At 34.9% G+C, this 13479-nt stretch overlaps 1 protein-coding gene across 1 annotated transcript; it reads right to left on the bottom strand.

Annotated features, from left to right (window-relative positions):
* Positions 1 to 2667: 2667 nt before the first annotated feature.
* Positions 2668 to 7027, bottom strand: LOC107809716 (putative serine/threonine-protein kinase PBL19). The gene is made up of 5 exons (XM_016634382.2): positions 6026 to 7027; positions 4418 to 4678; positions 3740 to 3862; positions 3106 to 3594; positions 2668 to 3027 (listed from the first exon to the last, which is right to left on the bottom strand). Exons 1-5 carry the CDS (start codon positions 6383 to 6385, stop codon positions 3022 to 3024), a joined length of 1239 nt encoding a protein of 412 aa, XP_016489868.1. The 5' UTR covers positions 6386 to 7027; the 3' UTR covers positions 2668 to 3021.
* Between the last annotated feature and the right edge of the window lie 6452 nt (positions 7028 to 13479).

The following is a 13479-nucleotide window of genomic DNA, read 5'->3' as shown; positions in this document are numbered from 1 at the left end:
ATGTATTTGTTATTTTGGGATTACCTGTTGTACGATTATTATACTATTATTGTTTTTATATCCACGTATTACTTATGCCACTTTATATATATATATAAAATAATACATGAATTCTCCTATAACTTATACTTGTGTTTGTTATACAATATTTAATTACCGATATTTCCAAACCAAACATAGTATAAAGTTAATATACTAAATAGTGGTGCAGGATTTTGTATGCATACCGAGTGCTGTATTAAAATCATATGAATTTCTATACCATGATTATTTTTACTTTACATGTAACCAAATGTGGCCTAAATGCTTTAATGAATTTAAATTGCGTACAAACTGTCTCCCATCATTAGTGACATTTTGCAACTAATGACATATCTTGAACTTATATTTGTGAAGTTACTTATAGTGAAAAGGTGCATTTTTTTTACAATTATACTTGCACATATTTATTAAAAAGTTATAGTCTACCATCTGAGATAGCCAATACCATGTACGGACTAAAAAGTGAGTAGTAACTTCTTCAACGGGAATGTACAATCGACGAATTAAAAAATTATCATTCTTTGCATTACTGTGGTAAAATAAGTTTCGAAAGCTACGAAGGAAACTTCGAGTTCACATGATGAGTTGAGAATGGAAACTTTTAGGGCAAAGGCCAAATATACTCATATATTTTCGAAAATAGTCTAAAAATATCACTCGTTATATTATTGAGTTATCTATACCCTCTCGTCATACTTTGGAATAAAAATACTCTTATTTTGGATGGAGTGCCACGTGGCAGCACCAGATGAAAACGACCCATTTCTTTTTTTTACCCGATCTGTTTTAAAAAACCCACCACCCGACCCAATTTTCACCCAAGGCTAAATTTAGCATCTTTTGATCTAAAACAATTATTTTGTAAAAACTGAAAAAATAATGCTTTAAAAAAATAACTTTTAAATTTTTTAAAGCATTTTTTTTTTTGTAAAAAATGAAAAAAAAATGATTTTACAAAATATTTTTATTTTTTTAAACTAATGCACCTGTAGTCCACTGTTATACGAAAGTCCTTTTTTTTTCTTCAGTTTACCTATTTTAAAATTCAATTTTTTTCAGTTTTTTAAAGCATATATTTTGTAAAAACTAGAATTTATTTTTTGTAAAAATTGAAAAAATAAATAAATTTGCAAAATATATATTTTAAAGTATTTTTAGTTTTTTAAACCATTTTAAAAAAAAGTATTTTTTTTGTAAAAACTGAAAAAAAATATTTTTTTGTAAAAAATAAAAAAAAAAAAGAAAAAAAAGACTCTTTTAAAGCATTGGACTACATATGCATTAGTTTTAAAAAATGAAAATATTTTGCAAAATCTTTTTTTTAGTTTTTACAAAAAAATACTTTAAAAAACTGAAAAATATATATTTTGCAAATTCTTTTTTTTCTTCTAGTTTTTACAAAAACAAAATTTCAGTTTTTACAAAATATATGATTTAAAAAAACTGAAAAAAATTGAATTTTCTTTTTATAAAAACTGAAAAAAAATCTTTCCTAAAGCAGTGGACTACAGGTGCATTAGTTTTTTTAGTTTTAAAAAAAAACGAAAATATTTTGCAAAATTATTTTTTTTCCAGTTTTTACAAAAACAAAATACTTTTAAAAAAACTGATTTTTTTTAAAGCATTTTTTTTTCTTCAGTTTTTACAAAAAAATTTGCTTTAGATCAAAAGATGCTAAATTTAGCCTTGGGTGAAAATTGGGTCGGATGGTGGGTTTTTTAAAACGGATCGGGTAAAAAAAAGAAATGAGTCGTTTTCATCTGGTGCTGCCACACGTGGCACTCCATCCAAAATAAGGGTATTTTTGTTCCAAAGTATGACGGGAGGGGTATAGATAACCCAATAGTATAACGAGACGTATTCTTAGACCATTTTCAAAAGAACATGGGTATATTTGGTCCTTTGCGGAAACTTTTAACAAACAAAAATATAAGGTATTTGACCTGTATTTAACATACAAAAATATAAGGTGATACGTGCATTTATCATGGAGTGAGGCATAAGCAGTACAGCAACCACAAATTTTTTAATTTAAAAACTAAACGTACATTAAAAATATATGGAATCATGAAATTTATTTAAAAATTATGACGAACGTGCTTCAAAGTTATAGCGGGCGGTTATTTTCCCAAGATTTTTTTAGTGGGGTCAAAATTTAAACGATGGTCCTGAAAGTGTCAATCCAGCATAATTTTTTGGGATTGTTACACAAATAGCCGGTCAGATTCACTGTTTACTTTTTTTAGCCGGTATATTGATTATACATAATTATACACATATTATATATGAATTTTACATATATTATACATCTTACGGCTATTTTTAGTTTAAGAAATTAGTAAGACGGCTATTTTGCTTAATTCTTTTAATTTGTTTTAGCAGCTTTTACGTACATTAGAAATTGGGCCTCTATCCTCTTCTCTACAACTACGCGGCGCTAGAGGTTGATTTTTTTTAATCTATTTACTATAACAAGTTAAAAACTTAAAATACACTAATAGTGTTAAAAAAAATACTTACACAAACTTAAATCTTTCTCTTAGTGGTGGTCAAAGTTTACCACTTTGGCACTGGTTTAATGGTTTTGCAAATAATGTTATAGATCAAGAGTAAAATTGTTAAAGATTTTCGGGGTGCCACTCAAAATAGGAACTAAGAGGAACAAAATTTGTTGCTCTGAAATCTTGGAATACAAATGGATTTATTTACACAAACAAACACTAGTGAATAGAAGTCCTAAACTAAGGAGTTTACAAGTACATTCTTAAAAATCACTTTTAACTGAAAAAAGAAACTTCCCTCCTTTTGCCATACTCTTCCTAGTGCAAACATACTTTATCAAAAAAGAACTCTAATGGGACATGTGAAGAGCCCATTTCTTTTACCAAAGAATATTACTTACTATATATATAGAAAAATTTACTCGCCTCGTGCATAAGGATCTCAATTTTGAGATATGATCCGCGATCTTTTGAGCATTCACGCCTGATATAGCAGAACAAGAAAGTTAGACAAAGCAATTTATGAGTAACTTCTATAAGGCCATATTTTGAGTAGACTTGCCTGAGCTATGGGGCGCATTGGCCGTGCAGTTTCAGCAATGGTCTTATTTTTAAGTTGTTGTTTAGGTGAGGCAAGCTGTGTAGGCCGAGATGGCCCTGGACCTGGACCTGTGATTTCTAAAGAAGTTGTTTCTTGTGATTCTTGTACTGCTTGTGTTAGTATCTGAACTACTTCACTCATTTTTGGACGCTCTTTGGCGATCTTGTTTAAGCAGCTATCGGCCAGTTTTGCAATTCTCCTAGCAGCAACAAGTGAGAACTCGTTTCGAAGCCTTGGATCAATGATCATGCTGAATTTTCTACTATCAGCAGGAAATTGCTTTACCCAATCAATAAGCTTCTGTTGCATCACGGGAAGGTTCCTTTCCAAAGTTCGTCTGCCAGTGAGGATCTCATAAAGAACAACTCCAAAGCTCCAAATATCACTCTTGACCGATAGATGTCCAGTTTCAACATATTCAGGGGCAGCGTATCCTAAAGTCCCAACCGGCTATGCACAGAAAATACAAAATAATGATCAGCCAACGAGAATCAAAGGCTAAAGTATGACTTCACCTATGCAATTTAAGTCCTAATAATGACCCCAACTACAAAAATTTGGCATTCATGCGATAACCATTATCGCCATCACTTACCGCTGTAGACACATGAGAGCGATCACCAGCCGGCCCTTCCCTTGCAAGCCCAAAATCTGAAAGCCTTGGATTAAAATCCTCATCCAGAAGCACATTTGATGACTTGAAATCTCGATATATCACCTTTACATTTCAATCAAAAAGTATTCATTAAGAATGAGAAATGAAAAAAAGTTCAAGAGTTTGTATGAAGATAGAAAAAAGAAAGGTGCTTTCAGGAGCGCAAGTTGTGTTAGCTTAATGGGTGATAATTATGATCATAACATGCTACTCATGCTTTATCGTTCTTGGCTTCAGAAGTTAGTTGGAAACACTGACACACATGACATAACGAGGTTTATTTGTTGCGTTTTGCAAGCACATGGAACATGAAATATGCCATTGTCTAATAATGTTAAAAGGCAAAGTGCTACAAATTCATCAATGATGATCCAACAATAAATAACCATTGGAACAAACAGGTGCACTATTTAGAGAGCTTGAAAACATGTTTACTATTTAGAGAGCTTGATAAACAAGTCTATATATAACTATCAATCAGCACTTGACATTTAGGACCTGACTTTGTTGGCAAAGTCAAAGGATATTTATTCTCTATGTGACTAGCACAGAAGCAATTGTAAACTGATTAGCAAAATCTGAAGTGTCAATCATTTTATCTGTGTAGTTAAAGAATACCTGGACTTCTAGACCCTCGTGCAAATAAGCCATTCCTTGCGCTGCACCAAGGATAATTTTCAATCTTGTTTTCCAGGGAATTACCGGCACAGCTCTGTTGAACAGATGATCTTCTAAGCTCTTATTTTGCATGTATTCATAAACCAATAGGCGCTGAATCCCTCTTTCCCCATCTGTAGCGCAATATCCTAGAAGCTTAACAAGGTTAGGGTGCTCCAAAACACCGAGAAATTGAACTTCTGCAACCCATTGTCTGTGGCCCTGCATATATAAAGAATTATCTACGTTTATCTTAGGAGTCATACAGCAAACTCAATAATGAAACGAAGAAAAGGCGAAGACAACAATTAATAACGGCTTAGCTAGTGACGGAAAGATATATGTTCCCTCCCCATAAACATGAAATTGGTTATGGGACGAAGATGCAACAAGTGGTACTCATTTGAGGTATTAACGTTGTAAAAGATAAAGATACAGTAGGCTTACACAAGTAAATAACAAAGGTGGATGTTAAACTGTTTACTTCATTTATGATTCTTCAACATAACGAAACAAGTAAAAAAGATCAATGACCATTAAAGAAAAGAGTGAATGGGTTCCTAAGACCTGGACCAGTGGGAGTTAAAGCGGCACTGAATCTCAAAAGGTTAAGTGCATAAGAAGCGGATGTAAACAGGAAAATAGTTACTCAATGCAGAAATTCAATGTATCAACTAACGAATTGTGGAGAAAAGAAGCAAGAAAGACAACAATTTTGCTTGCTAAATTAGTTCACAACCCGAATATATTCATCTTAGCACCAAAATAATACTAACATGGCAGTGCCTTTTAAATTGTAATACACATACGTAGGATACGCAAAGCAGAATCAGTGGAGTTCAGATCCCGTAGAAGAATGAGGTTCAGGAATTTAGTCCCAGATCACCAGAAAAACAAAATAAGTAAAGCATTAAATATCATGAAGCGAAACTTTAGGTGATTGGCAACCTCCCCCCTTCCAACTCAAAACACTTGAGTAGAACATTACACTATATTTGTTCCACAAATTGGAAAAATGCATACATTAAAGGCAGTAATGTAACAAGTTTTGAGTCTACCATTTGCCATTTTTTTATTTGTGAAGCATTTATCAGTCATAAAAGTTACTTTAACATAGAATTTTCCAAGATTCTGGGCCAAATTAAGATATCATGCGCCACATCATATTCGGCTATCTTGCTCAAAGTGCACAAATTGTGCTATCTCAATCCAATTTTGTTAAACTATCTTAGTACAAGACCGGAAGGGGAGCCTTGGCATAGTCACGGGTTCGAGTCGTGGAAACAGTTTCTTACAGAAATGCAGGGTAAGACTGCATACAATAGACCCTGGTAGTCTGGTTCTTCCCCGGACTCCACGCATAGCGGGAGCTCAATTGAGCTGCCCTTTTTTTATATTATTACAAGACCACAATAGCATAAACTTCAAAAGGGCATTTCTACTATTTCTCTATCAATCAAAGATTCAAATCATGAACTCATTTACTTCTCAGACATTTTATCAAATGAAGATCTTTTACAAAAGGCAAGCAAATTATACATATACTACAGATCAAAGAAAAGCTCATACCTGCAATCCAAGTGTGTTGAGCTTCTTAATAGCAACCACAATAGGATCACCTCTTCCACTAGGAGGCTGAATTGTACCTTTATATACACTCCCAAAACCACCTTCCCCTATCTTTAACATCCTATTGAAACTCCTTGTAGCTTCCTTAAGCTCTGAAAGTGAAAAAACCCTCAAATTTTGCTCTTTTTCTCTATACATTTGCGGTATACTTCTAGCAGATGAAACTGAACCTGTAGACTTAGCTACCTTTTTCCCTTCTGAATTACCATCTCTCCTACTTTCATTACTCAATTCTGGTGCCGATTCCCCTCTCCTTCTTGACCTTGACTTATCCTTGAATATATAAAAACACTTCAGCATTTTTTTCCCCTCAAAGCTAAAATCTTGAAACCTTCCCTTCTTGCCAAATTACACAAAGATTCTGTTTCTTTATCAAAAATCTTCCAAGATTGAATTTTTATTAAAATTAGATGATTAATAGGGGGAAAATACCAACTTTCTGTAGCTAAAAGAGAAAATTTGATGATCACTAAGGGAAAAATATTAACTGTTTGTAGCTAAGAAAGGAACCAAATTAGGATAAGCATGGAAAAGTAAGAAAAACTGAAAATTGGAATGACTGTGAGAAAAGAACTAACTTGGGAAAAAAGGAACAGAGAAAAGTCTATGAAAAAAGTGGGATTTACACCAAAAGGGAAAAAAATTCCATGTGGACTAAAACACAGCAAAAAAGCAAGAAAGCTCAAAAACAAGAGGAACTCATATGAAAACAGAAGACAAATAAGGAAATCTCAGAAACCCCAATTGAGAATTGAAGCTAAAAAAGTGAAAGATTGAACCTTTAAATCGATACAAAAACAATTTAAAGACAAGAATCTTGCAGCTGTAAAAATAGTAAAATTTGAAGAAAATTATTTGAACAAGCGTGTGACATAGGAATAGAGAGAGAGAGAGAGAGAGAGAGATAGATGCAGCGTGTTAACGTGTATGAAAGGAAAAGGAGTATGCAAAGACAAAGCTTGAGAAGACTAAATACAAGTTGACCTCATCAATTTTGCCTTTTTATGCTCCAATATACTTACTAACTTCTGAGGTAGTACTATGATATGATTACTTTTTTTTAAATTAATGTACTATGAATATCATGTTCCAATTTTTTTCTTTCTATTAAAGTGTATGATAGTTTTGGCGCAATTAGTAAAGTTGTTATCAAGTGATCAAGAGGTTACAAGTTCAAGCCGTAGAAACAGTCTCTTGCAGAAATGTATGGTAAGAATGCGTATAATAAACTTTTGTGGTCCGACCCTTCTACGGACCCCACAAATAGCCCATTTATTATTTTCTTTTTTCTAGCCATATATATAGATTATATATGAAAAAATGACACTGTATAGCCGCTCTCAAAATAATAGCCGAAAAATATATATTTTTGTATATATACATTCTGTATGCTATATATAAAAAAATATATAAATTTTATACACTTTCGGATATAAATAGTTTCGGACATAGACTAAAAGAGATCTTTGCCCTTTTAAGGTTTCTTGCTGGCTGTGTATGAAGGTAGGTTCTTGGAGAATTCTTGCGGACCAACATTTGACACTGACACTTTGCTTGAAGACTTACATCTGTAAGATTTTAAGTTAAGATAGGAGTATTTGACTAGAAAATTTCAAATACAGCGTTCTTCTGTTTTCCACAGCTTATGTTAAATTTAAGGGAGAAAGGTCAGATATATCCTTCTATTTTGTTATATTATTTATATTTATCCTCCATTATATTATTTGGTCACATCTATTCTTACCATTAACCAAACTTTTTAAAAATATCCTCCACCTAACGAAAAGTCACCAAATTAAAAAAAAGATTTATTTTTTTTAAACTCATTAATAACCCGTTAAACCCCTTTTATTTACTGCACTTTTTCTCAAAGATTAGTCATCTCCTTCGTCGTCACTTGTTAAATTGGAGAAGTGAAAAACATAAAAATACCGACAACCATATATTCATTTATATATTTAGTCACAATTATTTTAATATCCTTATTGTATGTTTATTATATAAACTTTTCCAAATTCTTTTTTCTTCTTCTAGCTTTTCTCTTTGTTTTTTTTCCCGTCATGTCGAACTGTATCGAGTATTCACCATAATTTTTTTCCACCATGACTTAGAATGTTTATAGTATCTTATTAGGTTGACAGTTTTGAAGTCTTAAGGCAGCTACCGAGATATTTCTTCCTCCAATTGTGAACCTTTGTTGATGAGTATTTACGCACTATGATTTTCTTATTCTACTTTAAGCATTTGAGCTACGAGTATTATCGCCAAATCACGCCTTAAGAACCAAAGGTAGAGTCCAAGCTATGGGGTGTGATACTCATAATTCTTAGTAACAACTGAACTTATAATGAACAAAAATTATAAAATAATTAGAGGAGATTCAATTTATTATCAAGCTATAGTCTAAGGAATTCAACAAGAATAAAAGAAAGTACACCACCAAATTGAAAAGTAATTTAACAACATAATCACACTAACTTCATGTATTAACCGAACACAAGTATTGTTAAAGTATATATATATTAATTGTTACCAACATACAAACCAACTATCAAGTGTGCATTACATTAGATAAAGGGATGCCATATTATAACCATATAAAAATACAAACGAAAGTGATAACATGACATCCTAATACCACTGTGAACAACTAAGAACCAAAATATAAGTTTTTACTAATCCTACCGTTACCATCATTCTCTCTCTCTCTCTCTCTCTCTCTCTCTCTCTCTCTCTCTCTCTCTAAATGAATAAAATATAATAAGATGTCTCAAAAATCTAGGTTTCGTATTTTTATAGTGGGTTAATGTATTTTTTTTTAAAATAATTTTTTTTAATTTGATGGTTTTCCGTTAGGTGGAGGGTATTTTTTAAAAAATTAATTAACGGTAAGGGTATATATGGCTTAATAGTATAACGGAGGGTAGATATGAATAATATACCAAAATAAAAGGATATATTTGACCCTTAAACATATTTTTTTATTCAAAACAAAGAATGAAGTATATAGGTTTTCAGTAGAAAATTAGAAGGCCAAATTTATTTTTTGGTTTGTTTTTTATTTCTGCCTGACAGGGCAATTTTTGAAACAGTTAAGACCGTTGAACGCATTTTGGCGCGACTCCACGACTTCATACTTCCAAAAGGGGAAAGATTAGTAAGAAATTAAAATGTGGAATTACTAAGAAGGGAGTTTGCAGTTTTGATATTGTTAAATAAGACCAAATGGAAGTACAAAAAAAGGTGCTTAGAATTTACTAGTATGTATGTTACTTAGCTCGCAAGGGTTGGCCGAATTAGTTGGGTGAGTGATTTCCCACATATGAGACATATGAGATGAAATATGCTTACCTGCAGGAGTGTTGGAAAATGAGCCACTACGATGAAATCCAACTCAAGGAGGAGTGATCTGAACAAGGACAAAAATCAGGCACAGAAGCTCAAGTGCGGACCACAGATTTTTATCTGCGGCCGCAGAATGTGTAGGAAAATTAACAGATCCCTAGTGCAAAGTACGGACCGCACAATTATTTTGCGGCTGCAGAAGCTACGTAAGAGCCAAAGTTGAGAGAGTTTCATCTCAAGCTCAAGAAGAAATGCGGACCGCACAATAATTGCGCGGCCGCAGAAACAGCTATGTGACCACACTCAGGAAATGTGCGGTCCGCAAAAGAGCCCAGTGCGGCTGCACCCAGAATTGTGCGGACCGCAGAACATGAGAGATGCGACCACAATTCAGAATTGTGCGGCCGCATAATCAACTCCTGTCAAGATATGAAGAGAAGTGCGGACCGCACATATAATTGCGCGGCCGCAGAACCTCCGAAAAGGCAATTTTGTCCGAAAATTTCAGCTTTGTATAAATAGACTACTTTCACAAAATTAGGTCAAGTTTTGAATATTGAAAGTTCTGTAGCCGTTTTTCTTTACCCCTTTAGGCAACTTTAGCTTACTTTGGTGATTTAACATTGGGTTTTTATCTTTTAATCTTGCAATATGAGTTTTATCATCTTTTCTTCTCTATTTTCCTCTATACCCATTATGAGTAGCTAAATTTTTAGCTAGGGTTGTGACCCAACCCTAGTGTGTAAACCTAATGGGTATTTGATTTATGACTTGTTTATGGTTGGGTGTTTATTATTTAGCCTTGTTCTTGCCTTTAATTATAGAATTAATGGTTGCAAACATTAGTTTATGCCTATTTGACTTGGTCTCTACTTGAGAAAGAGAGACTTAGTCTAAGAAAACTTGTCTAACAAGAATTTGGGATAAAATCAAGAGATTGATAGTTGAACCTAGAGATATTAAAACCCGACTTGAGTATTTTATCAACTGTTTTGTCCAATACCCATTTGGACTTGAGAAAGCCAAATTGGGTAAAATCACTCTCTTACCGAGAGGTATTGAGTGAGTATTTGAGTGTTGATTGCTATAATATACCCCGACCAATAAAATAAGCTTTAAAGTTTATAACCCGTTAGGCAAACACGTAGGTGAAGGTCATACCCCTAGGACTTTTTATATATTTGAAAACCATCCAAAAATAATATTCTCTAATTTTATATCTTTAGAATTGTAATCCTTAACGTAATTTTAGAAGTAAAAACAAAACCTTATTTGTGGAAGTGAAACCAAGCTACTTCACGTGTTTTATCCAAATATATACCACTAATCCCATCTAAGCTCCCTGTAGATTCGATCCCGACTCCTTGTTGGGTATTATTATTGCAATCGACCGTTTCACAACCCCGAATAGAGGTGTGACTTGGACGAGACCAATTTTTGGCACCTTTGCCGGGGAGCATAAAAACGGATTTAACTATATATTTAGTTTTGTGTGTGAATTGTCTTCTTTTCCTTTCGTGTTACTAATCTTTTTGGTGAAACAATGGCTCTCAATAACAATGATCCTCTCGTAAACATGACTTTGGGGGATATGGACGTGGAAGATGACCAAGTTGAAGAGGTTACTCTTGAACCTCAAGCAAATAGATGAGGCCGACTGCCTCAAGACAACGTTCCCGTTCCACCCCCAAATCCACCAAGAGCGGCACCACACCGGATGTTGCCGAATGAAAGGTATGCAACTGCCATAGTTCCGCCCCGCATTAGGGCGGGCAACTTTCAAATCACAAATGTTATGCTCATATTTCTAGAGCAATGGGGATTCTTCACCGGGGCTCCGAATCAAAATGCGTACAAACACTTGAAAGGGTTTGTGGACACTTGCTGGGGGAGTAAACAGACAAACATCTCTGAGGAATCTTTAAGGTTGAGGCTATTTCCTTTCTCTCTACGGGGGAAGCCTTGGATTGGTTAGAAAGGTTGCCAAACCATTCCATCCATACATGGGATAAATTGGTAGAGAAATTTATTTCCAAGTTCTTTTTTCCCGGGCATATGGCTACTCTTAGAGATGAGATTCTAGCATTCAAACAAGAACCCAATGAGCCTTTGCATGGGATATGGGAGAGGTACCGAACTATGGTGAAAGAGTGCCCAAACAATAACATGACGGAGGCTATGATTCAACAAACTTTCTATAGGGGGATTAATACTACCAATAAATGCGTGGTCAACCAACTTGCCGGTGAAAATTTCATGACAACGCCATATGCGGAAGCTTATGAGATCTTAGATGAAATGGCGGATACTTCATCGGCATGGCAAAGTATAGCAAATGTTCCTCAAGGTGATCCAAACGTGATTTACCTACATAAAGAATTGCATGATCATGGGCAAGCAATTGCCGAGTTGACCACCACAATAAATCAATTAGCCATGGCTCAACTTCAACAAGTGCAAGGTCCTAAGCAAGTAAATGCAATGGAGGGAGTTAATATGATAGTAAACAGGAGAAGGCAAAAGGGTCCTCAAGTGCAAAACCGTGTGGAACATTATGTGCAAGAAGATAGTGGGTTTGATCAAGATAAATCTTACAATGACCAAAAGGAGGAAGTATAATATGTGAACAACTTCTAAGGGCAAAGAAACAACTCTCAAGGCATGAATCAACAACAATGGAGACCTCATGTTAATCAAGGGAATTGAAACAATCAAAACAACTAAGGGAATTGGAACAATCAAAACAATCAAGGAAATTGGAATGGTCAAAATAACCAAGGCAATTAGAGTGACAATAGTCAAGGATAATGGGGAATAGTCAAATATATTGGGAAGGTAACAACCAAGGGGGGTGGAACAATAACCAAGGAAATTGGGGGTCGGGATTTCAAAGGCCCCCGATGTATCAACAACCGAGCAACCCTCCTCCTTATCCTTCCAATGGTCCAAGATCTTCCAACAGTGAGATGAGACGAATTGAGAATATGTTCAAACAAATGATGGAGATGAATGCCGATTCCGATGCCTAACTAGCCTCTCACAACACTTCAATTCGCAATTTAAAAGTTCAGTTGGGGCAAATCTCGCAAACTTTAAACACTCGTCCTAAGGGGGCACTACCAAGTGACACGGTGGTGAACCCAAAGGGTGGGAACAACACGGGACATTCTATGGCCATGACTACAAGAAGTGGAAAAGGTTGGGATGCACCCATCTCAAGTCAAAGAAAAATTATGGATGATGAGCAAGTGGTACAAGAAGATGAGATCCCAAACAATGTGGTGCAAGAAAATGATGAAGTAAGAATTGATATTGATGACAATGTGGAGGAGACTCAAGAGGAAGTAAACCCATCTAGGGAGCACATTGTTGACATACCGGAACCAGTAGTGCCAAGGCCTCCTCCTCCATATTCTCAAAGGCTTGCCAAGCAAAATAGTGAGAATCAATTCAAAAAGTTCATTGACATGATGAAGAGTCTATCTATTAATGTGCCATTGGTTGAGGCTTTGGAGCAAATGCCCGGTTATGCAAAGTTCATGAAGGACTTGGTGACAAAGAAGCGGTCGATGAATTGTGAAACTATAAAGATGACTCATCAAGTAAGTGCAATTATGCACTCAATGGCTCCTAAATTGGAAGATCTCGACGCTTTCACAATCCCTTGTACCATTGGAAGTGCCGACTTTGCTAAAGCTCTTTGTGATCTTGGAGAAAGTATCAATTTGATGCCCTATTCGGTTTTCAAGACTTTGGGAATTGGGAAACCAAGACCCACATCTATGAGATTACAAATGGCGGATCGTACCATGAAGAAACCGTTGGGTATCATTAATGATGTGTTGGTTCGTGTTGATAAATTAATTCTCCCGACGGATTTTGTGATTCTTGATTGTGAAGTGGACTATGAGGTGCCGATTATTCTGGGTAGACCTTTCCTTGCTACGGGGAAGGCTCTTGTTGATGTGGAAGTCGGTGAACTCACTTTCCGGGTGGGTGATGAAAAGGCGGTGTTCCACGTGTGAAAATCTATGAGGCAACCAATTAGC

The sequence above is a fragment of the Nicotiana tabacum genome, chromosome 23 (assembly GCF_000715075.1).
Source record: "Nicotiana tabacum cultivar K326 chromosome 23, ASM71507v2, whole genome shotgun sequence".
Lineage (NCBI taxonomy): Eukaryota > Viridiplantae > Streptophyta > Magnoliopsida > Solanales > Solanaceae > Nicotiana > Nicotiana tabacum.
Note: the sequence above shows the minus strand (reverse complement) of the source record. Positions and strands in the feature narration are given on the sequence as shown.

Coding starts and splice junctions, on each gene's coding strand:
- LOC107809716 (XM_016634382.2), bottom strand. CDS start 6,385: ATGCTGAAGTGTTTTTATATATTCAAGGATAAGTCAAGGTCAAGAAGG. Junction 4,679..6,025: donor TCAACACACTTGGATTGCAG/GTATGAGCTTTT, acceptor TTATATATGCAG/GGCCACAGACAATGGGTTGC. Junction 3,595..3,739: donor GCTCTCATGTGTCTACAGCG/GTAAGTGATGGC, acceptor TTCTGTGCATAG/CCGGTTGGGACTTTAGGATA.